The 23,234-nt window shown below is 40.3% G+C and overlaps 1 protein-coding gene across 2 annotated transcripts in view; it reads right to left on the reverse strand.

Moving 5' to 3' along the window:
* Positions 1 to 15,875: 15,875 nt before the first annotated feature.
* Positions 15,876 to 23,234, reverse strand: part of VBP1 (VHL binding protein 1) — a 48,519-nt gene continuing 41,160 nt past the window's right edge. For both annotated transcript variants that reach the window (XM_057718550.1, XM_057718549.1), the window contains 4 exons: positions 22,590 to 22,656; positions 21,395 to 21,493; positions 18,957 to 19,095; positions 15,876 to 16,942 (listed from right to left, as the gene is read on the reverse strand). In XM_057718550.1, the coding sequence (XP_057574533.1) occupies positions 16,872 to 16,942; positions 18,957 to 19,095; positions 21,395 to 21,493; positions 22,590 to 22,656 (376 nt within the window). In that variant the 3' untranslated portion in view covers positions 15,876 to 16,871. The remainder of the gene's footprint in view (positions 16,943 to 18,956; positions 19,096 to 21,394; positions 21,494 to 22,589; positions 22,657 to 23,234) is intronic.

Consider the following 23,234-nt stretch of genomic DNA (forward strand, 5'->3'; position numbering starts at 1 on the left):
TCAGCCCTTTTATCTCCAATACATGCTCTCCCACCTGAACTGAAAAGTGATCAAAGTGAGTAGGATCGTCGTGTGACTGAAGAGACACCAAGTGAGCCTCCTCCCCGGGGGGCCCTTGGACAGGCGATGGGTGGGTGGGGGGGTGGGGGTGGGGGGGAGCCTGGGTGCTGGAACGGGCACTGTTTTGTGGCCCATGCTGGACAGGGGTTGTTCTGTGTGCCCTTTGTGGACTGCATGTCAAGGAGCTGAGGTCTGGGGAGCTAGGCCCCAGAAAAGTACAACAAAAGTCAGGACAACTATTTCTTGGTATTTCAGCTCATTCATAGGTCACGATCATAAAGAAATAGGTGAAGGGGAGAAGAGTATCACACTGGGAACAATTAGCAAACCTAAAAAAAGAGTATGAGCTCAACTTAATCAGTGAGACTATCTTGCACGAAACCTACGTTCTGGGTTTGTTTAAAAGGTACCAATTAGTTTCTAAACAGCCCACCTGTAACATGAGGTGTAGAGCAGCCTTTTACGAAGACCCTTTCAAGGCCTGGTGTTCTCGTAAAAGTGGTGTGAATGTGAAAAGGGAGGCTATTTACACACCGTCATTGTCACACTCAAAAAAATGTACAGCCTTGTGAAAGAATAACCAGCTGCGTGTAAGAAATTGTCCCACACAAATTGTCGCGTAAGTAGAAGAGACAAACGCTATGAGCCCGCCATGCCCTCTCTCCCTTCTCACCACGCCTGGCCTGTCACTGCACTGGCGACTGCGATCTGAAGGTAAACACCTGCTCAACAGCGGGTTCTGTGAGCCTCACAGACACAGGACGGTTTACTGAATTGCCTATTTGATCATCGTAACAGGCCATGAGGTTTTCTTCCCCAGTTTGCGAAAAAATTAACTGAGAGGCAGGAGAGTCACCTGGCCAAGGTGAAGGTCTCCTGACTCCTGGTTCCTGTTTCACTGCATCATCCTCCTGTCAAATGAATAAACTGTTATTAATTTGTTTACTTTGGAAGAGATATGACTGTAAATAAACATTCTCTACATGTTAGGATATGTTTCCTTATTGATCACAGCTCTGCTATAATCCTGAGGGAACCCGGGCGTGAGGCAGAGGGAAAGCCCGTTCAGATACTGCTGCCGAGAGCATTGTACACAGTGAATGACTGCACAGTGAAAACACGTTAGCACTGGTGGGGCTGTAACTGTTCCTGCCACTGAAACACAGTGGACATATTATTGAAAGAAAGCACATGCAGCGATGGGGAGTGTGCTGGGGATGAAATACTTGTTTGCCATATGCCTACACTGGGTTCCTGTCTGCCCTAGAAAGTCAGCTCAGTTCTCAGGTGAACGGACAGCTAACTGCATCAGAAACTTGGAATGGTTGGCTTGAGGTTCCATTATCTTTTTGAAGAGAGGTGATGCTTTCAATGATTTTTTGAATTGTAGCCAGTTCAGCTAGGCAGAAGCCATACGTTTTACAGTAAGAACATAATTCTGATTAGAGTCAGGTTTCTCATATCCATTGTGATAGGAAAGCCTAAGGACGGTAAATTGCTTTGAAATATGGAATTGAACTTCAGGATGGATGTAACTGGATCTGAAATTTGGGAGATTTACTTCAGCCGGGATAAAGAAGTCAAGTCATGAAAATTATGGAAACAAACCACCTTGGACCTACGTGCTGCATCAACTACAAGTGGCCCAATCATCACCTCTTCCTTTGTTTAGCATGAGCTGGCTTGGGTGGAGTAATTAAGTTGCCAGCTTTGCGGTTGTAGAAGACAAATAAAAGATAGTAGATTGGGTTCACATAAAGTTTCATCAACTACTATACTTAATTATGTTTAGAAGATTCTGAAAGCAAGATTATCCAGTGGATAGATGAGAGTTGACTGGGTTCTGTCAGTTCAGAAAAAAAAAAAAGCATAGAAACAAAACTCTCTACCGTTTTCTTGACTTAAATACATCAAATGTATACTTTTCCCATTCCTTGCATTTTTTAGGCAGGTTTAAAAATTCTCAGCATAGATCCAGCAGAAGTGGCTGAGCTTAATTGCTTAAACAAGTTCTAGAACTTTAAAAATCATTTTAGTAGAATTCAGTGCTGTTGTCTCTGCAATAACTGGGTTTTAGAAAATTTGTGAAAGAAATCAGGTGTTAATACAATATTAAGGATAAAGCTTTACAAGCTATTTTACTACATAGGTGAAGACAAGATAAACTAACTTGTAACAAAGACCACAACTGCATGTTGGATTAGATCGTCTCATATTCCAGAATAAAATGTACTGTATACTTTTCCTCACTTTGTTGTGCACTGTAATGAAATGTGAAAAAGATGTTTTCTTTAGCTGTATGTGAATGAAAATATGCTTGTATTTAGTAAAACGGTTGATTACGTGACTGTGAGATTCCAAGTGTGTGTTGTAGCTATTTGCAGAGGAGTCTGTCACTACAGAGTAGCAACCACTGTGAAGAACCTCAGTTAGCTGTGACATATGCACAACGATTTTCACCCGTATCTTAAGGCCGGAAAGTTATGTGATCATCAGGTTGAAAGTCACAGAAACCGCACTAATGCCGGGAAATCCCCTATCACTTTCGGAAATGTGGGTTCTGTTAAGCCTAAATCTGAATCCTTTGCAATTGTTAGTCAAGTATCTTTTTGTTTAAATTTTAACCATTTTTATTAAATAGCTCCTAAAATGTTTTTTGTTTGATTGAAATATAGTTGATTTACAATATTCATTTCAGGTGTACAAAATAGTGATTCAGTATTTTTATAAATTATGCTCCATTTAAAGTTATTACAAAATATTGGCTATACTCCCTGTGCTGTACGATACATCCTTGTAGCTAATTTATTTTATACATAGTAGTTTGTTCCTCTTAATCCTCTCCCCCTATCTTGCCCCTCCCCCTTCCCTCTCCGCACTCGTTTGTTCTCTATATCCGTGAGTCTGCTTCTGTTGTTGTTGTTGTTGTTTTGTTTTGGTTTTGGTTTTTTGTTGTTTGTTTTTTTAAGCAGCAACTTTTTAAAAAAATTTGTTTATTTCATTTTTTATTTATTGGCTGCACCGGCTCTTCGTTGCTGTGCGTGGGTTCTGTAGTTGTGGCGAGTGGGGGCTACTCTTTGTTGCGGTGTGTGGGCTTCTCATTGCAGTGGCTTCTCTTGTTGCAGAGCACCAGCTCTAGGTGCACGGGCTTCAGTAGTTGTGTCTTGCGGGCTCTAGAGCACAGGCTCAGTAGTTATGGCGCACGGGCTTAGTTGCTCCACAGCATGTGGGATCTTCCCGGACCAGGGCTCAAACCCATGTCCCTTGCATTGGCAGGCAGATTCTTAACCACTGTGCCACCAGGGAAGCCCTGCTTCTGTTTTGTTATACTCAGCAGTTTATTGTATTTTTTTAGATTCCACATATAGGTGATATAATATTTGACTTTCTCTGACTTACTTTACTTAGTATGATCATCTCTAGGTCCATCCATGTTCCTGCAAATGACAATATTTCATTCTTTTTTTATGGCCGAGTAATATTCTATTGTGTGTGTATATATATATATACACACACACACACACACATATGTAATTGTTATATACATATATTCATATATATATACACATACACATATGTATACATATACACACCACATCTTCTTTATCAATCATCTGTGGATGGACGTTTAGGTTGTTTCCATGTCCTGGCTACTGTAAATAGTGCCGCTAGGAACATTCGGGTGCCTGTATATTTTCAAATTAGAGTTTCTGTTTTCTTCAGATAGATGCCAAGTAGCTTATTACAATTATCTTCCCTGGAAAGTCTTCTTTTCTCCAGGCTAAATTGCCTCAGTCTTTTCAAGTCCTACTAAGGTGTGCTCTTTGTGTCAGGGTCACTTGGAGCATGTAAACATTGCCTGGGATTTATACTACATGTTTTGGGGATGGTTAAAAAAAAAAAAAAAAGAAAAAGAAAAAGGAAAGATGTTTGATTCTGGGTCTGGGCACAGGTAGACTGAGTTCTGCACCGCTTTATCACTTTTATAATCGTGAGGGAGGGAGGGCGGGAGGGAGGAGGAAAGGAAGGAAGAAAGGAGGGAAGGAAGGAGGGAAGGACCAACAATGCAACAGCGTTTAACACAGCTTATCACTCCTCACGGCTTGATTATCTTTTCTTCAGTTATATTAACTCCCTTGGAGACCTCATTCAGTTCCATGGCTGTAAATACCATCTGTAAGCCAATGAGTCCTGAATTTCTATCTCCAGCTCGTACCTTCCCCATGGACTCTGGACCTTTAGAACCAACTTCTGGAGCCACCCCTTCTCTAGGATCAGGAAGCTGCTTGCAGATGTTGGAAGCTGTTGGTCTCAGAACTTGATGGAGGTGAGGGAGAAACCCATGCAGACATCTCAAGATGGAGAATTCCAGGTTGAGTGAAGGGCAAGTACAAAAGCCCAGAGGTGTGAATGTGCTGGGTGTGTTTGACGCACAGGGAAGAAGACTGTGCAGCTGGAGTAGAATGATCAAGGGGTCAGCAGTAAGAAACAAGATTACACAGGTGACGCGATGGGGATGGGCTTTGTTTTTCAGGGTTCCATTGAAGGCCACTGGAAGCACTTTGGGTTTTCAGCTGGCTAAAATGGATAACCACTGGGGAATTACAAGTCGATGATTGTTCCCTGGGGAACAACAAACTTTAGGGAAAGGCAAGTTGGAGAGAATGGAAAAGCTGGGCAGCACAGTTTCACAGGAAGGAGTAGACAATAGTATCACCACAGCATTTGCGGGAGCACGAAGTCATGAACCATCTTCCAAGCATTATACCCACACCGCCAGCTTGCCTACTGAACACAGCCACACAAATTCCTCACACTAGACATATCGAGTATGAAATCAACATTTATCCAAATGTGTTCCTTCAAACCCAGTCATCTACCCCCTTGTTCAATACAGAAACTCAAGAGTTATTCTGAATTCCTCACTTCCGCTCACCTCCCATATCAAATTAATCATCAAGCCCTATCAGGTCTATCTTCAAAATATATCCAAGTCTGCCATTTTCTCCATCTCCAATGCTGTCATGTTTGCCTAAGTCACTATCAACTCTTTGCTGAACTACTTGATATCTTCCTACTTCTGCTCTTATTCCCATGACACATTCTCAACATAACAGCCAGAATGATCTTTTCAAAATGGAAATCAGATCAAGTCATTCACCTGCTTAAAACCCCACCAGTGGTTTCTCATCACATGCAGAATAAAATCCAAACAAACCTTACATTTCTTAACATGGCTACGAGGACTTGCATGGTCTGGCTTCTGCCTACTCCAATCGTATGGCCCATGAAAGTAAGAACCTTCATCATCTTGTTCACCAGTATTTCCACAACCTGTACCATATATATAGGCTTGAATAATCAATAAATATTTGAATGAGTGATTTCTTTTCTTGTCCTACTTCAATCCAATGACCTTGACTGTTACTTCACTTCCGTAAAATACATGGCCCTATCCTAAAGCATTACAAAATTTTATACAATGTCTGAAACTCCTTTCTGATTACAAGCTCTGGTTGTCCACTCTGTCCCTTGAATCCTGTTTTAAACTTCCTTAGAACCTTCAGGCAATCAGTCACTGCCCACTACCAGTCTATGAAGGTACCCCCTAACTTCATGTCTCTCCCTCTGTCTCCTGGCTCTTCTGGTCAACTGCATTCAAGTCATCAGTTCGTAAAGAAAATGGTTATTCAAAGTTTGGTCTATTTCCTTCTAGATTTTTTCATTTTACTTTTCAAAAGGGTATTTAACAGAGTGGCTAAAACTGTGGATTTTGGAGTAAGACAAACACGGGTACAAATCTGACTCTACAAGTTAACATATATGTGATTCAATCTCTCTGAGTCTCAGTTTACACATATATTAAATTGGATAATAATACTATTTAACTTATAAGGTTGTTGTGAGGGTGAAATGAGACCATAAAATACTTAGCAAAGGCCCTGGCACTTCATAAATGTCACATAGTGAACATACTCAGTTTATGTATCGTTGTACCTAAATGAATCTTTTTCATAAATCATATCATGTTACTGTGCTGTTACCTTTTTCACTTACAGTATATTTTCTGTGAATGCATGATGGCAGTAGCTATTTTTGCTCATATGTTCATATCTCTACTGTCAATCAGTGCCTAGTATTTTTTGTTTTGTTGTTGTTGTTGTTGTTGTTGTTTTGTTTTTTTTGCTGTGCCATGCAGCTTGTGGGATCTTAATTCCCCAACCAGGGATTGAACCCGGGCCCAACACTGAAAGCACCAAGTCCTAACCTCCGGACCACCAGGGAAGTCCCCATAATTGTTGAATGTGATCAGAAGAAATTAGTTGACATATTGAAGATGACAAAGTAGATATAGAAGAAAGCTGGGTCCTTCACGATGCCACTGAGCTACAGATTTAACTATCTTGAAGCCACTCTATATTAAGACTTCTCATTACATGAGACAGTAAATCCCCTTTTAGTTTACGCCATTTTTTCCACTCGTAGCTGAAAGACTCCTAACTGATACAACAGAATTCTGCTATACGTATGGACATACAACTTATTTAATCAATTCTCACTGGTGAACATTAGCTTATGTACAATTTTTTTGCTGTTATAAAGCAATTCTGCAATACATACATATCTTTGTGTATCTGACCAATTATGTCCTGAAGTCAAAGGCATAAATGTGGCCAATTTATGAATCAAATAATACACATATTTAAAATTTGGGTATAATTCCTAGGTTTAACTGAGTGCCCATGAACAGTGTATAATAATGCCTATACTGAGTGCTACTGTCAATCTTTTAACTCTTTGGAAATCTGAGGGGTGAATAATAAATATTTTAAAATTTGCATATCTTTGGTTATTGGTTTTCTGTTCCTTGCTGCTGAAAATAATCCTAACTAATAAAAAGGTACTGGCTTTTTTTATTAATTAGTAAGATCTCCTTATACATGGAAAACAATTCTTTATCCATCACGTATTTTACAATATTTTTTCATGTTTTTCTGACTTTTAACTTTATTTATGGTGTTTGGTAATACAGAAGTCTTTAATATTTAATAAAAAATAATATTACTTATTAGTAAAAAAAATTCAGTAATAATGTTTGGTACTTAGTATTTAATAATTATTTAATATGTTGTCTACAAGAAACTGGAAACAGCTGTCTCAGAGTTGCAGAACTGGGTGCCTGAAGGACAAGTTGTGATTTCTGTACCATGTACCTTGTTATTTTTCTTCTATGGCTTGTTGTCTTAATCTTTTGTTAATGTTAGATTTAGATAGACCTTCTTCACCCAAATACTAGAAAACCATTTTCCTATGATTTCCTATAATGGATTTAGGATTCCCTTAGGAATTGACTTATGTATAGAATGTGGACTCCTGCTTTATAGTTCATTAACCTGTCTATTCCTGTCCTAATACCACATTGTTTTAGTTATGATAATGCCATAGTATGTATTTATGATCTCTTTTCCCTTCAAAATTTTCTTTGATATCCTCACGCAGTATATTAGACCTTAAGAATAAATGTGTCAGTTTCTTTACCCATTCATATGTTGAAAAAGCCAGACACAGAAAGAAAACAACTACATGATCTCACTTGTATGTGGAATCTGACAACCTCAATGCATAGAAGCAGAGAGTAGAACAGTGGTTGCCAGGCACGGGGGCAGGGGGAAATGGGGAGATGTTGGTAAAAGGGTACAAAGTTGTAGTTATGTAAGATGAATAGATTCTGGACATCTAATGTACGGCATGGTGACTATACTTAATAATACTGTACTGAACACTGGAAATTTGCTGAGACTAGATTTCAGGTGCTCTCACCACACACACACACACACACACACACACACACACACACACACACACACACACAAAACAGTAACTATGTGAGGAGAAGGACATGTTAATTAGCCTGCCTGTAGTAATCATTTCACATAGTGATTCCCCTCAGGTAGGGTTAGGATTTGATTGCATTAATTTACAGACACTGATAGAATATGTCACTCCATTAATTTAATCCTTAATTTAATATTTATATATCATAAGTGTATTCATATTTTACTTAAATACGTTTCTTCTCATTACATGTTCTAGTTGGCTATTTCTATTGTGTAGGAAATCTGTGGATTTGTGTATGTTTACATCTTGTAACCAGACACATTACTAAACTCTCATTACTTTAGGTTTTCAATTGATCTTTTCTATTTTCTAGGTAGACATTATAATCTATAAATAATGATAATTTTCTCTCTTCCTTTCTTGTATTTATTATATTAGGGGGGTCTTCTTACACTGGCCAGAGCCTGCGACAAAATAATTCACTTTCTGAAGGATTTTAAAGAATTACTGTTCAGTGAGAAACACATTGGGAAATGCTGATCTTTGGTGCTTTCTGTCAGGTGTGGCATCGTGGTTATTCTGACCTCATGAATTCATGAAATGGTTGGGAATCTGTCTTTTTATATACTGTAGAATAGTTTAATCCATCAGCCTGGATTCCAGAGTGAAGTGGCCACAGGGATTGGGAGCGACTAACATAGCATCACACAGCCTGTCTAGATTAACACATGCATCCTTGTGGGTAAATGTTGGTAATTTATATTTTCCTTGAAAGTTATATTTTCCATCTAGGTTTTCAAATGCATTGGCATACAGTTGTGCTTAGGATAATTTTAAAATATCTGCATTGGTGGATAGAAGCCTTTCGTTTATAATGTTACATGCTTCTGTGTTTTATTATTCAGAGGAGGAGTTAGAGGTTTGCCTATCTGTATCAGTATTTTCCACGAACCGGTTCTGTTATTGTTTTATCAATTTGACTTTTTCTGCATTGTAATGTTTTAATTTTTTTATGTTATCTACATAAATTTATACTTTGGTTTTTTTTTTTCGAGTAAGTGGATATTTCTCTGGTTCTTCACATGCCAAGTAATCTTCAGTTGTACTCTGAACATTCTGAATATTATGTGGCTCAGAGTCTTGTTTAAATTCTTGTTTTAGCAGACAATTTATCTGAATGGGTTAAGGTCTCACATTCCAAACTAGTCTCTGTGGGCTATCTTTCCAATGCCAGTTGTTCTCAAAAGCTTTTTGCTGAGCCACTGGGATCTCTCCCACGTTCGTGCAGCACTCTGCACAGTCCAGAAACTGAGCAGTGGACTTTTTGTTCAGTCTTTGACGTCTCTGGTATGCTCCAGTACTTTCCAGTTCCCTGGGCCTTCCCTTTTCCGTGTTCCAGCCAGAAATCCCAACCAAGCTGAGACAGTATTGAAAGCAGAAGGGGGAGCTAAAAACAGGGTTTAACTACTCTACCATAGGTATAAACCAGGGCTGTCCCTAGCAGACCACGGCATACATGCTAGAGCTAAGTACCAATGGGAAAATAAAGCAAGGAAGAGGGATAAGGACATGCCTTTGTGTGTGTTTTGCGTGGGGCTACTCATTTCAAATGTGCACATGGTGGTCATAAAAAGCTTATTTATGAAGTTATATTTGAGTGGAGACCTGAAAGAGTTGAGGGGAAAGCCATGTAGATTTCTGGGGAAGCACTTTCCAGGAAGAGAGAAGAGCAAGTGGAAAAGTCCTGAAGTAGGAGCAAAATGAGTCCATTCCAGGAACAGCAGAGACAGGCATGCTAGGGCAGAAGGCACAGGGGAAGGGCAGCAGGTAAGTGAAGAGACAGAGAGGAAGCTGTCTCATGGCAATGAATGTGGACCATTGGCAGGATTGCTGGCTTTGCCCTGAGTGAGACGGGAGGGTTCTTTACACAGTGGACTGAAGAGAGGCAAGGGCGGAAGCAGAGAGCCCACTTCGGAGGCTGTGGCAGTGATCCAGATGTTGGTGACTTGGACCAGGATGGTAGCTGAGGAGGTGGAGAGTCAAATTTTAGATATACCATGATATTAGAGTCTGGATTTCCTGACAAATATGAATATGAAATCAGAATATGTAAGAGTGTGGGCAGATCGGGGCGGGGGTGGGGCAAGGAAAGGAGGAGTTAAGTTTTCCACATGTTGAGCTTGAGATGCCTATGAAGTTTTGCGGATGGAACTGTCAAGTAAGCAGCTGGATATGAGAGTCTGAAATTCTGAGGTCCAAAGGTCCAAGTTGGAGATAAAAACCTGAGCATCACCAGGGCAGAGGTAGTATTTTCCAACACAAGGTTGAACGACCTCCAGAGGTCTAGGAGATACAAGCAGGCAGAGATGGGAGGATAGAAACCACAGAGGGAATGTTCGGAGGAGAGAGCAATCTTCTGTGTCCAACGCAGCTGACAGAGAACAGGAGGGAAACAACGCAGATTGTGAGTACAGACAACACTTTCTGTGAAGGGAAGGGGAATGAGGATGACACCTTGGGGGAAGTGAGGCCGAGAGAGAATTTTTTTTAAGATAAGAGATTCAGTGCAGAAGATCAAGGATGCAGGAGAGAGAGGATTTGGGCGAGGGGAAGTGGAGCAAGGCCAGTTGTCCTGCTGTGGACCATGGTGTGACACATGCACTCCTGACATACCAACATTCTGGAAAGCCACACACCAACTGGTACGGGCTGAATTGTGTCCCCCCGAAAAACATATGTTGTAGTTAACACTCAGTACCTGTGAATTTCACCTTACTTGGAGATAGAGTCAGCAGATGCAATTCGTTGAGGTCATCCTGGAATAGGGTGGGCCCCTGATCCAACATGACTGGTGTTCTTATAAAAGGGGGGCATTTAGACACAGACATACACACAGGGAGGATGCCACGTGAAGACGGGAGGGATGCTGCCACAAGCCAAGGGATCATCAGAAGCTGGGAGAGAGGCCGGGAACAGATCGTACCCTAGCACCTTCAGACGGGTGACCTGCTGACATCTTGATGTCAAACTTGTGCATCCAGAACTCTGAGACAGCATATTTCTATTGTTTAAGCCAGTCAGTTCATGATGCTTTGTTACAGCAACCCTGGCAAACTCATAGGCCAACAATAACAAGGCCAAAGGAAAAACCAGGTTTGGGACATATCACCTAAAACAGATGTGGTCACCGGCACCGAGGAGATAACGTGTACACTGCCCAGGCCAGAACCTGGCTGAACGGGTGCTGCCCTGTGTACATTAAAGATGGTCCCCACACCGCCCGGTGTGCTTACAATGCTTCCAAATGTCTTGGTTAGGGCAGGGCTAGGTGGGGGCTGAAATGAGGAGGATGGGCTGAGCCAGTGGGAAAAACCACAGAGGCACAGGAGGCAGTGCGACCTGCCAGCAGAGTACCACAGGCTGCGGGCTGCACCAGGAAGGGGCCTCCCATACAAAATCTTTTGTTGCATCGTTTTCCTTAACTTTTGTTTTTGTGTTTAGTGAGTGAAGTGACCATGAAGGATTACAAATATTGGCAGATGAGGTCAAGAACAGACTTGACTGACACACTGCCTTAGTCAGGTCAGGACAGCACAGGAGGGTGACAAGAGCATTAGTGGTGTGTGCAAGGAAGTGAGCAAGACAGACCATGAAAGAAGTCAAGATGTTGGGGGCACTGAAAACCTGGAAGGGAACAGAATGACTTGAGGTTGAGATTAGGAAGGGGCTGCAGTGATTGGTAATGACAAGGTCTCAGCTGTGACTGTGGCCATAAGTGGCTGAGGGACCAGGAGAAGGACAAGACCACAAGGGGGGAGGGGGTCAAGCGGAAGGAACAGATCACCCGCAACCTTTACAGATGGAGGCAACAACAGTTAGTGTGTTGGATATTTATTTTTATTCTTTTGAGTTCATATTTTCATCTGAATCCCCTGTTCCTAAGTTTATTAGTGTTCTCATTGCATTTAAATTCTACAAGAAGTCCAAAACATCCCACTGCCATCTCATTTGAAGTATTCAAAACATTTTTTAAAAGCATGTTACTCTAAAAACTTTACTTGTATTAATAAAAATTCCATAGAAACATTTTTCTGGGGTGGGAAAAAAGCAGCAGAGGGAGGCAGGTTAAGTTAACAAAAGATACTAGATAATGTTTATAATACGGATACAGTTGATTTCCATAACCACCACTTCTAAGTTGAATATTATGAAGCAATCTGAGTAATTCTGTCTTATGACACATGCAGAGTCATACAGGAAAAGTGTAAGCTGTACAAAGGCACTCTGACCACACTCCTTCCCTTTTTAAAACCCTTCCAAGCTTTGTTCTTATTATCTGCTAGGGCATTACTATGCGTGAACAGTTTTTCCCTACAGTTACTGGTTCTGGATTTCTTCCAGAACCATGTTGGGCCCCATCTACACTCAGAAGTTCCTGATGTAACCAACTGAAGCCTTTTGGGATAGGGGAGAGTCAAGGACAGGGTATAATAGGGAGCAGGGAGGAAGGGAAGGGGGTCCAGGCTTACTTCCTAACTTGACCACCTCTGTATTGCCCAGGGCCAAATTCCCTTGCTCGTCCTGCCTTTCGTCTTCCAGGAGCATCTTTGTCTTGCACCAATCCTTCTCTGGGATAACACTTATTTTCTCCCTTCTTTATCATTTGACCTATACAGACTCTATCCAGAAAGCAAGGGTCAGCCCTAGACCTTGGTCATCTCTCAGGTAGCTGGGGACCAATAGAGAAGACAAGCATGACCACAGCCCACTTTTAACTCAACAGTGGAGTCAGCATTTCAGTGTGACACCAAGTCAATACGGAAAAACTAACATTGTCACTTTGCTCTGGTATTGCAACCAACAGTGATAGTAAAGTTGAAAATTAAATGTCTAGGGTCAGTTAAAATTTAATTCTTAAGCTGCCTCTGGACCACCTGACTGAGAATAAAGTATTTCCCAATCCACTCCGAACATGGATTTAAGTAACCAAAGATGTATAAGTATTGAGGAAAAGGAAGAGATTATCTCCTGACCTTTCGCTTTTTAAATTTTCGTATATTTTACTCTCTAGAATCCACAAGTCTGATCTGAGGAAAATAAGCTGATTCAGTCTAAGATGGGTTTATTTGGGGAGCTAAAAGACCCAGAAAAAAATTCATGGCCTACCTCTGAATAAAGAATCCCCCAAAGGCAAACAGAGTTGTTACACAATTGACTGAACATAAACCACGGCCAGGAGGCATGATCCTTTATACACAAACTGCTCAAATATACTGAGCACACCAGACAAGAAAGGGACACAAACAAAAGTAAATTCTTTTTTTTTTTTAAAGTAAATTCTTTAGCTGAACTTTGAAGCACCATCCACACCTGAGTTTTCAGGTGCAGACAGAACCCTGGGCCACGTTCTGCTAACAACTCAAACAAGAAAAGCAGTTCTGTGCACATAATACAGTAACTAACTCCTCCAGCCTCCAACACTGGTGCTTTTCAGAAGTGGTTGTGTAAACAGTGCTCCCTGGATACAGAAGAGTATTAATATAGAGAAAATATGGTAAACTAGCAGGCCCATCTATTCTATGATACTGGTTGTATTGTAGTTATAAAATTTCAAAGTAAAAAATATAAAAATGAAAAAGTTTATCGACTAGTCTTGGCCACAAAACTAAAAACACTCCCCAATCCATCATGTAATTGTCAAAATTCAGACCTCCCACCTGATGTTTGCATCTGGCTCTTTAAAATATCTGAACTATTATTACCTTTTCTGCAGAGGCAGATATTAGCTAAGTGGCCTTATGAAAGGAACCAGAAAAGGAAGTAAGCCATTGTCAAAAATGACCATGATCATGCAAGACCCAACAGGCCGAGTGAGAGGTGTTCAAAACCCCTTTCTCTCTCAACGTGAGGCACTGACTTTGGATTCGCTTTCTAGTTTGACTGCCCTGGAAACCTGATGAAGGTAGATGGTCAGCTGTGGGACCAGTGGGCCTGCTTCCGGCAGAATGTCCCAGGTGGTACCCTGCATCCGGTCTGAGAGGGCTGTGACTGCATGTAAACACCTGCTGGGAGTCACAGCTCAGGGTCCCTGAGTGCAGTGGGCCTCTTGTTCCTGGGCCATGACCCTGGCTGGGACTGAGGCTACGCACGGGGGGCTATATACAAGACAGAGTGCTCTCTGAAGGCTTCTAAGCCAGGGCGGCTCCTGCACCCATCTGTGTCACCTGTGAGGAATGCTGCAAGAATTTCCACAAACAATTGTGCCTAAAGCTGCCCCCTGGCATGGTGCCTTGCCTGTCCTGTGTCCTTCAGAGTAAACTGGCGTCAGACATGCCCTGTCCAGGTCTTGTTAAGTTTAAATGTGTAGTCAAACCCAACACCAGCTGCGATGAGTGTTGCACACGGTGTCGGCAGAGTGTTCAGAGACAACACAACCCCACATCAGCACCAAACAGACACAGACCTGGCGACATACGGGATCAGAGGCAACCAAGACAAACCTGTAAGAAATGCTTCAAGACCCTTAAAGGTATCATGAGGTTTAGGGCAGAGAATAGCACACACACAAAGAAAGGAGAGTATTCATTCATTAAGGGACTGAACTTAATTAATTCTTAGGTATTTCTAAAGAAGAGCAAGGCAGCATGGTACCGAGGGAAGGAAACTCACCCGGGAACCAGATCTGGGTTTCACTGTGGCTGTGGCGATCAGCGTCTATAAGGCAGAGGAGGGTCGGGGCAGCCGGGACGATCAACTGTGCTTCCCATCGTTCCCTGCTATCGCTACTGGCCAAACCGCTCTCAGTTAACCCGCCAAAATAAAATGCTGTAATCTCTGACTCTATAATTCCATTCTCGGTAATCTAATCTCAGGAAAAATCCTAAACACAAGAAAAATACTTCTGTAAAAATGTAAACTGCTAAATTATTTCTTACTTGCAGAAAAAAATTTTAAAACAATTGTCTGTGAATCACAGTTTACTAGAGTTTACCTGTTAGGATACTATGAAACCAGAAAAATAATGTTAATTTAAAAGCACTATAGGATAACCACATTCCATAATAAGAAATTAGGATGAAAATTATACAGATAAAATTATTTCAATTATGTTTTTTAAAAACCTATGCAGAGAAAAAGAAATGGAAGCCACAGAATCATTAAGGGGGACTTCAAATGGAACTTAAATGTCTTTTTTTCCTATTTTCTAAACTTTCTCAAAGGAACACTTTACAAAGGAAAAACTGTTAAATTTCAGTTGCATTTCAGCATCAATCCTGTAGCGGACCTTGCGCTCATTACCCTTTCCGGTATAACTATACTAACATTAAGCTTGAAAATATCATGTCAAATCAGGATGGTTACGTTACTCTGAAAATGTAAACTATCATAAGAGAAACAATCTGGCAAAGGCCTAATACTGTTTCTGACACAAGCTGGGTGTTTATGTATATTTGTTGAGTAATTAACTTAATTTTTGCTCTTTAATTCACTTTTCTAAAAAGCAGTTTCTTCATATTGCCTGGAATACCTAAAAATTCATATTTAGATTTTCATGGACTTAAAGTAAGACAAAATTAAGATCTTGTGAGCAAATCATTCCTATCCTAACATTAACAGGGACATTTTATACCAATTTACTTGCCATAATAAAGTCTGGGAAAAAGTACCACTTAAAATATATCAAGATGTCCACAAACAAACCTCAAATTCTAAAATATGGGAATTTAAAATTAGCAAAGAAAAAATTATGAAAGAAAAACTGACAAGGAACTTCGGTATCTTTCATAGTTAACTTCTCAAATGTTTGCTTATCTATTTTCCTTCCAAAGGGATCTTATGTTGTTTCTACAAATGTAAGAGGTTCTTGGGACACAGCTGGTTACACGTGGAAGTAAACAAACTTTACAAATATGTGAAAAGACCCATGTTCATTTTAGAAAGAATAACATGAAAAAAGGTACTGTGCCACAGTCTTAACTTCACTGTTTTAATATCATGAAATACAAGCACAAAACATTGTACAAGTATACTCTGTACTACGTGGAGATGGAATAATACATTTGTGTTTTTACCAGAATCTGTGTCACCCAGTACTAGCCGCTGTACCAATGGCTTTCCACAGGGATCTTCTACTACTCTTAAGAAGTTTTACCATGAATAAAAAAGCTCACAACTCTTTTAAACCATAGCAGATTTATATTTATCTTAACATTCCTGTTCAGCTGCTTTGGAGAACTGGTAGGAAGTACAAAATCGCCTCAGGCAAGAGTTTTCAGTAGGGTATTTTGTTATTTCATGTTGGCCAAGATCTCCTTTATGTTGGCATTGCAAAGGCTCTATGCACTTATATCGGGTTAGAAAAAGTGTTGTCTCAATAGCCCTCTTACTGTTTAGGAATGCAAACTACCATTTCCTGAAAAGTACAGAATATTATAATAGTTATTGGCTAAGCAGTTATTCACGAAACTGCATTTACATAGGACAAATAACAGCAATAGAGGGCCATAAAGCCCCACCTGCACTAAAGAGAAACAAGTTTTCAAATACTCAAACTGTTTTTCCTACCTCTAAACTGGTTTAACCACATCACAAGTGAGAGTAACACCAGCCAATAAAGAAAAAGTAAACTGTGCCAAACTCTCTAGAAATCAGCTTCCATTGCATCTCACAGCTTTCAGCCATTTCAGCTAAGACTTTTCTTATGACAAACAAACAAACAAAATCATGAAAGCAGCATTTAATTTGTTGGAAATGCAAAAAATAAAAATAAAAATACTGCAAATTTCATAAAATATTTGAAACTAATTTTGTTTTTATAAATAAATAAAGTGGTGTTTATCTTTTTTTTTAAGTGTTAATTATCATTCTTGCTGTTAAAAGTCATTTAGAGTTATGTCAACTTTTAAGGATAAACTTTGGGGTATTTAAAATAACATGTTTGGAAAACTGAACCAAATTTTTAATTGCCAGCATTATGCTTTGTTCTTTGCAGAATCATCTTTGTTTCTTCTTTTTACATCCCAATTATAAACCCTGGCCATATCTGCAAGAATTGTCAAAGAAAATGCAAACGCAATTCTAAAGGTGACGTTCAATGACTAAGTATTCACTCACACACTGAATCAAAGACAGAAGTCACACACGAAAAACTAGTGACTACAGCAAGGTACAGTATCGTCTACCAAGAAAAGACTGGAACAAAATTACACCAAAACCAAGTCCAGGCCTGAAATCAATAATTGTTTAGCACATTTAGTCAACTACGCTATTATATTTAACAAATATGTGCTTGACACTGCCAATAGTTTTAAAGAGAGCCCCTCAGCCGTAATATGTCGAAGGTGGTGGACAGCATACCCTGACGTACAGTGTTTCCATCATTACAATTTAATCATCACTAACTGCATCTCTCATCCTCCATTTGGCTAAAAGGACATTCACCCAATTTATTAAGCATCTACTTCTTCTCCCTTCCAGAAGCATCACCCTGCGAAGGCCTTCAAATATCAATTATTTTTTTCATGGATCATGCCTTGGGTGATGTATCCAAAAAGTCACTACCATACTGAGGGTCATCTAGATCTTCTCCAATGTTATCTTCTAGGAGTTTTATAGTTTTTTTTTTTCTCTGAATGAAGTCTCCTCATTATCAGTCACGTGCCAACCCCTGCTATAGGCCTCAAACAGGCCTGCCTTCCCTCACCCAACCACTCAACACCTGTCATGTGCTATGTGCTGTGGAGGACAGAGAGAAAGTGGAGCTGCTACACTCGAAGAGCTCCCAGTCTGACGAGAAAAACAAATAACGTACTATGTGCCAAGTGGTGAGGAAGCACAGAGGAACAACAAAACACCCTGAGAGGACTGGAACATGTTCGGAAACGTTCTGCTGCTTGAGCTGAAATATGAAGAACAGAGGAACCCAGGTAAACAGGGGGCAATCAGTCTAGGGAGGAGGAGCCAAGTGTGGACACACACACGACACAGCACATTTTGCGGGGTGAGAAAAACCGATCGGTGTTATCTGGAACTCGGGTGCGCTGGTGGAGGGCCAAGACAGGACGGAGTCAGTGGCACAAGGTAAGACTGGTGGGGAACACGTCACAGAGTGCCCGTGTGCATACCTTCCACGTGACAGAGAAGCACTGAAGCATTATAACCAGAGGGATAAAAAGAAGTGTGACTCGGTGAATTCACGGTGGAGACAGTGTGAAGGACAGCTGTGAGGAAAACAGACTAGGAAACTACTGAGTCTAGGTCACAGCAATGGAAAGAGAGGTTTACAAGGGAAAGCTGACAAGAATCTGGTGACTAGTCGGCTTCTGGTGACGAAAGCGAGAGGAGTGAAGGTCAACTCCCAGGTTTGTCTTGGGTGACTGTGTGGGGCCAATGACTGTGACCGGAACCAGGAGGAGACACAGGTCAGAGAGAAAAGGTCAAGAGCTGGGTTTCAACAAGCAAGCCCTCCCCCTTGACCAGAATGCCCACCCCTGCCCGTTCTCTCTGCTGATATAAATCCTACGCTACCTTTAAATACAGTCTCATTCCTATCTTCTCAAAGCCTGCTCTGAACTAATTCCAGCTCAAACCTATCCTTCCCTAACTTTAAACTGCCTGAGTACTGAATACATGAAGTGAACTTAACTTATATTTTGCTATGAGACGATCATTCAGCTGTTTCACACGTGCAGTTCTAAGAGAGCAAGACTTTGCCACTCTTCTTCTTTTTTGCACCGATCCCCTCACCAGCCCATGCCCTGTACAGCTCAGCATGGCTGCAGGAACACAGGAGACCCTTAATAAATACACTACTTAACTAGCTAATACTCATCTGCTAAAATGAATTTGCTGTCTCCACACGTTCACACTTCAAATTGAGATTAGTCTATAAACTTATTAAGTATTAGTTCCAAATATGTCATTTCCTACTCCCATAAAATCTGCAAGTTAACATCAGTCTAAGAACAAAGACATTCTTCACATTAAAGCAATGCATGTGAGAATGTTAAAAACATCTTGTTCCTTTCCTCCCTTTGCCTTTTTTTAGGAAAGGATACTGACTTCTGTGGTAGTAAATTGATCTCGAAGAAAGTCAAGGTCTTCCTCAAGAGAATCAAGATTCTTTGTGGCAGTCAATAAATTCTTTTCCAACAATGCCTGAGCTTCATCAATATCATATTCAAGCATTACATTTGCCTGAAGAGAGAAAAGCATGACAATTATCAAACACTTACCTAGTGCTTTACAGGTTAGAGGAGGGGCTGGCAAACTACAGCCCTTGCGCCACCTTTTGTCCTAAGTTTTATTGAAACCCAGCCATTCTCTATTCACTTAGACTTTCACGCCACAGTGGCAGAGCTAAGTACTAGTTGTGACAGAAACTGTGTGGTCTGCAAAACCAAAAATATTTACCCTGGCCTTTAACAGAACATTTATTGACCCCTGGGTTAAGAGAATATATTTACGTACATTATATCATTTACTCTTGATAACAACCCTGGTGAGGCAAGTTTATCTTCTCTACAGTTAAGAAAACAGAGGCTCTGAGAGGTCAGGTTACCTGTGCTTTCAGAGATACTCAATAAATGTCAGAATTAGGATAAGAACCAGTATCTTTAATTACCAAATCCTATCTTTCTACTACCTCCACTGTGACACTAAACAGTATTACGTTTGAATCAATTGAAATAGTTGTTTCTGAGCTTAAGATACCAAAAGTTTTCAAAACCATACATATTATCTGCATGTGATCCATTAACAGAAACAGCTAGCTTTTACTGCCCCCTTCCTACCTCCAGAGTAACTGCTGACACTTGGGGACACAGGCACACTGGAGGGGGAGTCATACTCCCATCACCTGACTTACCACCGGGCATTTCCTGAACCACTTTTCTCATCTGATAAATGGAATTTAAAAATTACTCAAAGGATTGTTTTAAGAATTAAATGAGACAACATGAAAGTGCTTAGGACAAAGTACGTGCTACATACTTACTGACTGTATAAAATTTCAGACAGGACTAAAAATACTCAGTGCAAAGTAAATGCCTCTCCAAACCCAGACCCACAATCTTATTTCTCAATTACTGAAGCTTCTTATTACATTTTTTTCCAGAAAACTTCTACACTTTGCTTACTTTTAACAAGAGAAAATAGAATACATTTAAAAACACTTCATTTGTGTCAAAAAACATCAACTGTTCATTCAGGAAGTGCCCCGTGCCAAGTATTTCTTCTTGGCTGACTCACTCCTCAAACACTGCCTTATCAGCCTTTCTACTTGACAGTCTAATAGGCATCTCAAGACTGACATGCCCAAAACACAACTCCAAGTCACCCTGCAAACCTGTTAGTCCTTTGCCTGCGATATGAGTTACAAATACTTTTCCTGTTCATTATCTTTTGACTTTGCTCATGGTTTCTGAGTTTTGAGGCCTGAAAAACCATCATTATTCCAGGGCTACAAAATAAGTTATCTGTGACTTGGCTTAGAACTTTGATAGTGTCCGTATTTCATGTAAGCACGTGATCCATTTGGAATTCATCCTCGTGTAAGGTGGGCTCTAGCCATAGTTCTCCTGAGAAAGCTGCCTTTTGTCCCAGTCCAGTTTATGGAATCATCGTATCCCCACTTGATGATTAAATGTGGGCCAAGGGAAAGAGCAAGCAAGGAGAATAACCCCTAGGATCTGAACTACTGGGTGCAGAGCTGTTCCATTTACAGAACTAAAACTAAAGAAGTACGGGAATTACGCTTGTAGAAATAAATGCACAAACTCTGAAAATATTACAGCTAACATAAATCAGGAGGAGGCACTAAGGGACAGAGAAGTGAGTTTCCATGTACCAATCTGTTCTTCTTTCATGGCACTAGAGTGCCTCTCAGGGATGACTATAGCAGAGCAAGCGGAAGTCTGCCCACTTGGGAGACCTGAAAGCAGTCGTGACTGGCTACTTTGTATGGGGACTTGCCTGAGGTAACAAGACCTATGGATAGCTAGCTGGACAGTCAGGAATGGCTTGGCTGGTTGACCATGGGACTGAGAGGAATAGAATAGGAAAGATCACAGAAAAGGTCTATGAAATCCTCAAAATTGAAATACATGATTTTTTAAAATAGGTTCAAATCTCAAGGTTTTTGTAATAATCTTTTCCCCCTTAAATTCAGAGAGATCTTTCTAGAACTAACAAACTCTGATGATGAAGAAACGCCCATCTAAGGTTCCAAAGTACCTTCTGTTACATTTAAGAGGTAAAGCATTAGGTGGAGGGGAAGCAGGGTTTTGGAACGTTTTGTTCTGACTGGGAGAGGCTCGAGCATGCTTCTGTGGCAAATTTCCTCACACTCCTGATCGCCCTGAATGCCACCCTTCATTCCCTGCACAGTCAAGGGAGATGAGCACTTTCCACAGCTCCAACAACACTGCTGTGCTGGGGAAAACGCGCTGCCTCACAAATGTCAGCCAAGGAAGCTGCAGCTATTACGTTTACTTACCCCCAACCACAGACACACTTTATCGGTAGGAGGAACTGAAGCTTTGCAATACAGGTTATCTGCCAGTAAGAATCTGGTCTCCAGTGAATTGGTGGACTCCTTCAAAAAAGAAATGACAGTACTGTAAACAGTCCATTTTAACATCAAATACATAAAGGAGAGCTCACAGAGCTGAAACTAAGCCATTTAAAAGAGTCCCATGAGTCAAGGAAGGGAGGGAATATGGGGATATGTGTATAAAAACAGATGTTTGAACCTGGTGTACCCCCCCAAAAAAAAATAATAAAAAATAAAAAATAAAAAAAAAAATAAAAGAGTCCCATCACACAGACTAAGTAAGTAGAGTGGTAAAGAAAGGAATGCTGGAGTCAGAGGGCTGGGCAGGGAGGGCATGCGTTCTGGCTCAGGTAGTTGCTAGACCTCCGAAGGCTGTGGCAAGCAGAGTTCACACACACACACACACACACCCCAGTGCCTGGCACAGAGTAAGCACTAGACAAGCATTATCTGTTACCACTTCATCAGTGTTTCATTCTCAACCAGGCAGTTTTCTGAAGTCTCTTACAAAGCTCATGACATAAAGAACATACTAGAAATGCAGTTATTCTACTAGTCAAGTAATAAATCACATACATACACATACACATATTTTAAATACAATATACTTATGAAATTTCATTTTTATAGCCTGCTTATGTAACAAATATTGGATGAGGACTCAGAAGATTCTCAAATTCATTTCTGCTAGTAACTAGCTATGTGACACTGGTCAGGTGTAACCTCTTTGCAAATGTCTCCTCAGCTGTGAAATGAGAACCTGAAACGTAATTTCTAAAATTCTTTCCAGTTCTGTAAGTCTTACTCCTTATTCTTAGGAAGAACAATAACAATAACAACAAAAACTATTACACATTTTCTTTTTGTACTTAAAATATTTCAAATTGCACTTAACTTTTGCAAATACTACCTATAAGTAAAATACCCCAAGAAGTGTGGGCCCTAGAATTAAACCTGACTTTTGGCAGAAAGCCACATGTCTCACAGAAGCACACTGTCTGTGACATCAGTACATGTGCTAGGAAGGCAAACTGCATCTTCCAGCACTGGTTCAAATACCAGTGACCAAGGAGTCAAGGAACACGTCTCTGCTAAAGTATCCCGGTTCGCTCATGTTTACAAACAAAAATGCACTTACCTTTTTCTTCTGCATGTATTTTAGAATTTCTAAAGTCTGCTTAATTTCAGGAATCTGACCTTTTAGCCTGTGAATAAGAAAAAGGTTAACTTAGTATCTGGCACCAGGACACAGTCTTACTAGCTTTGCATTTTCTATTGATATGTTTTGAGGACAATTTATAAATATGAAATAGTTAAGATATTTTATGTGTAAGATATTGAATAAATTTTGTTTATTAAAATAGCTAAGATATTTCAGACAAATATTCATTAAAATATTTAGATATAACAGCAAATATTTATGATATGACTACTGTGCACAGAGTCCTGTTCTATATGTCAAACCCATCATTAGTTAACATTTCTAGAGAAAATCATATTCCGCAGAGGTGATTCAGAGGTTCTGCATTTAATCAGAATTGCATTTTAAATAGATTAATTTTTAAAATAACATGCATTCAAATATTATACTTTAAATTGAAAACCACTGGAAACCACGAACTCCCTCGGTCACAGGCAGTTCAATACCAGCAAGTGCAGGGACAGCTTCTTAGTGCCTGCGCTTCTCACACTGTAAAAGCACCTGAATGCCTAACACACCACAGTAAAATATAGTATAGTTTCATGATTCTTTTAAGATCTGGGTAATTTTTCTTTAACTTTT

This window comes from Hippopotamus amphibius, chromosome X (genome assembly GCF_030028045.1).
Source record: "Hippopotamus amphibius kiboko isolate mHipAmp2 chromosome X, mHipAmp2.hap2, whole genome shotgun sequence".
In the NCBI taxonomy this organism is placed as follows: Eukaryota; Metazoa; Chordata; class Mammalia; order Artiodactyla; family Hippopotamidae; genus Hippopotamus; species Hippopotamus amphibius.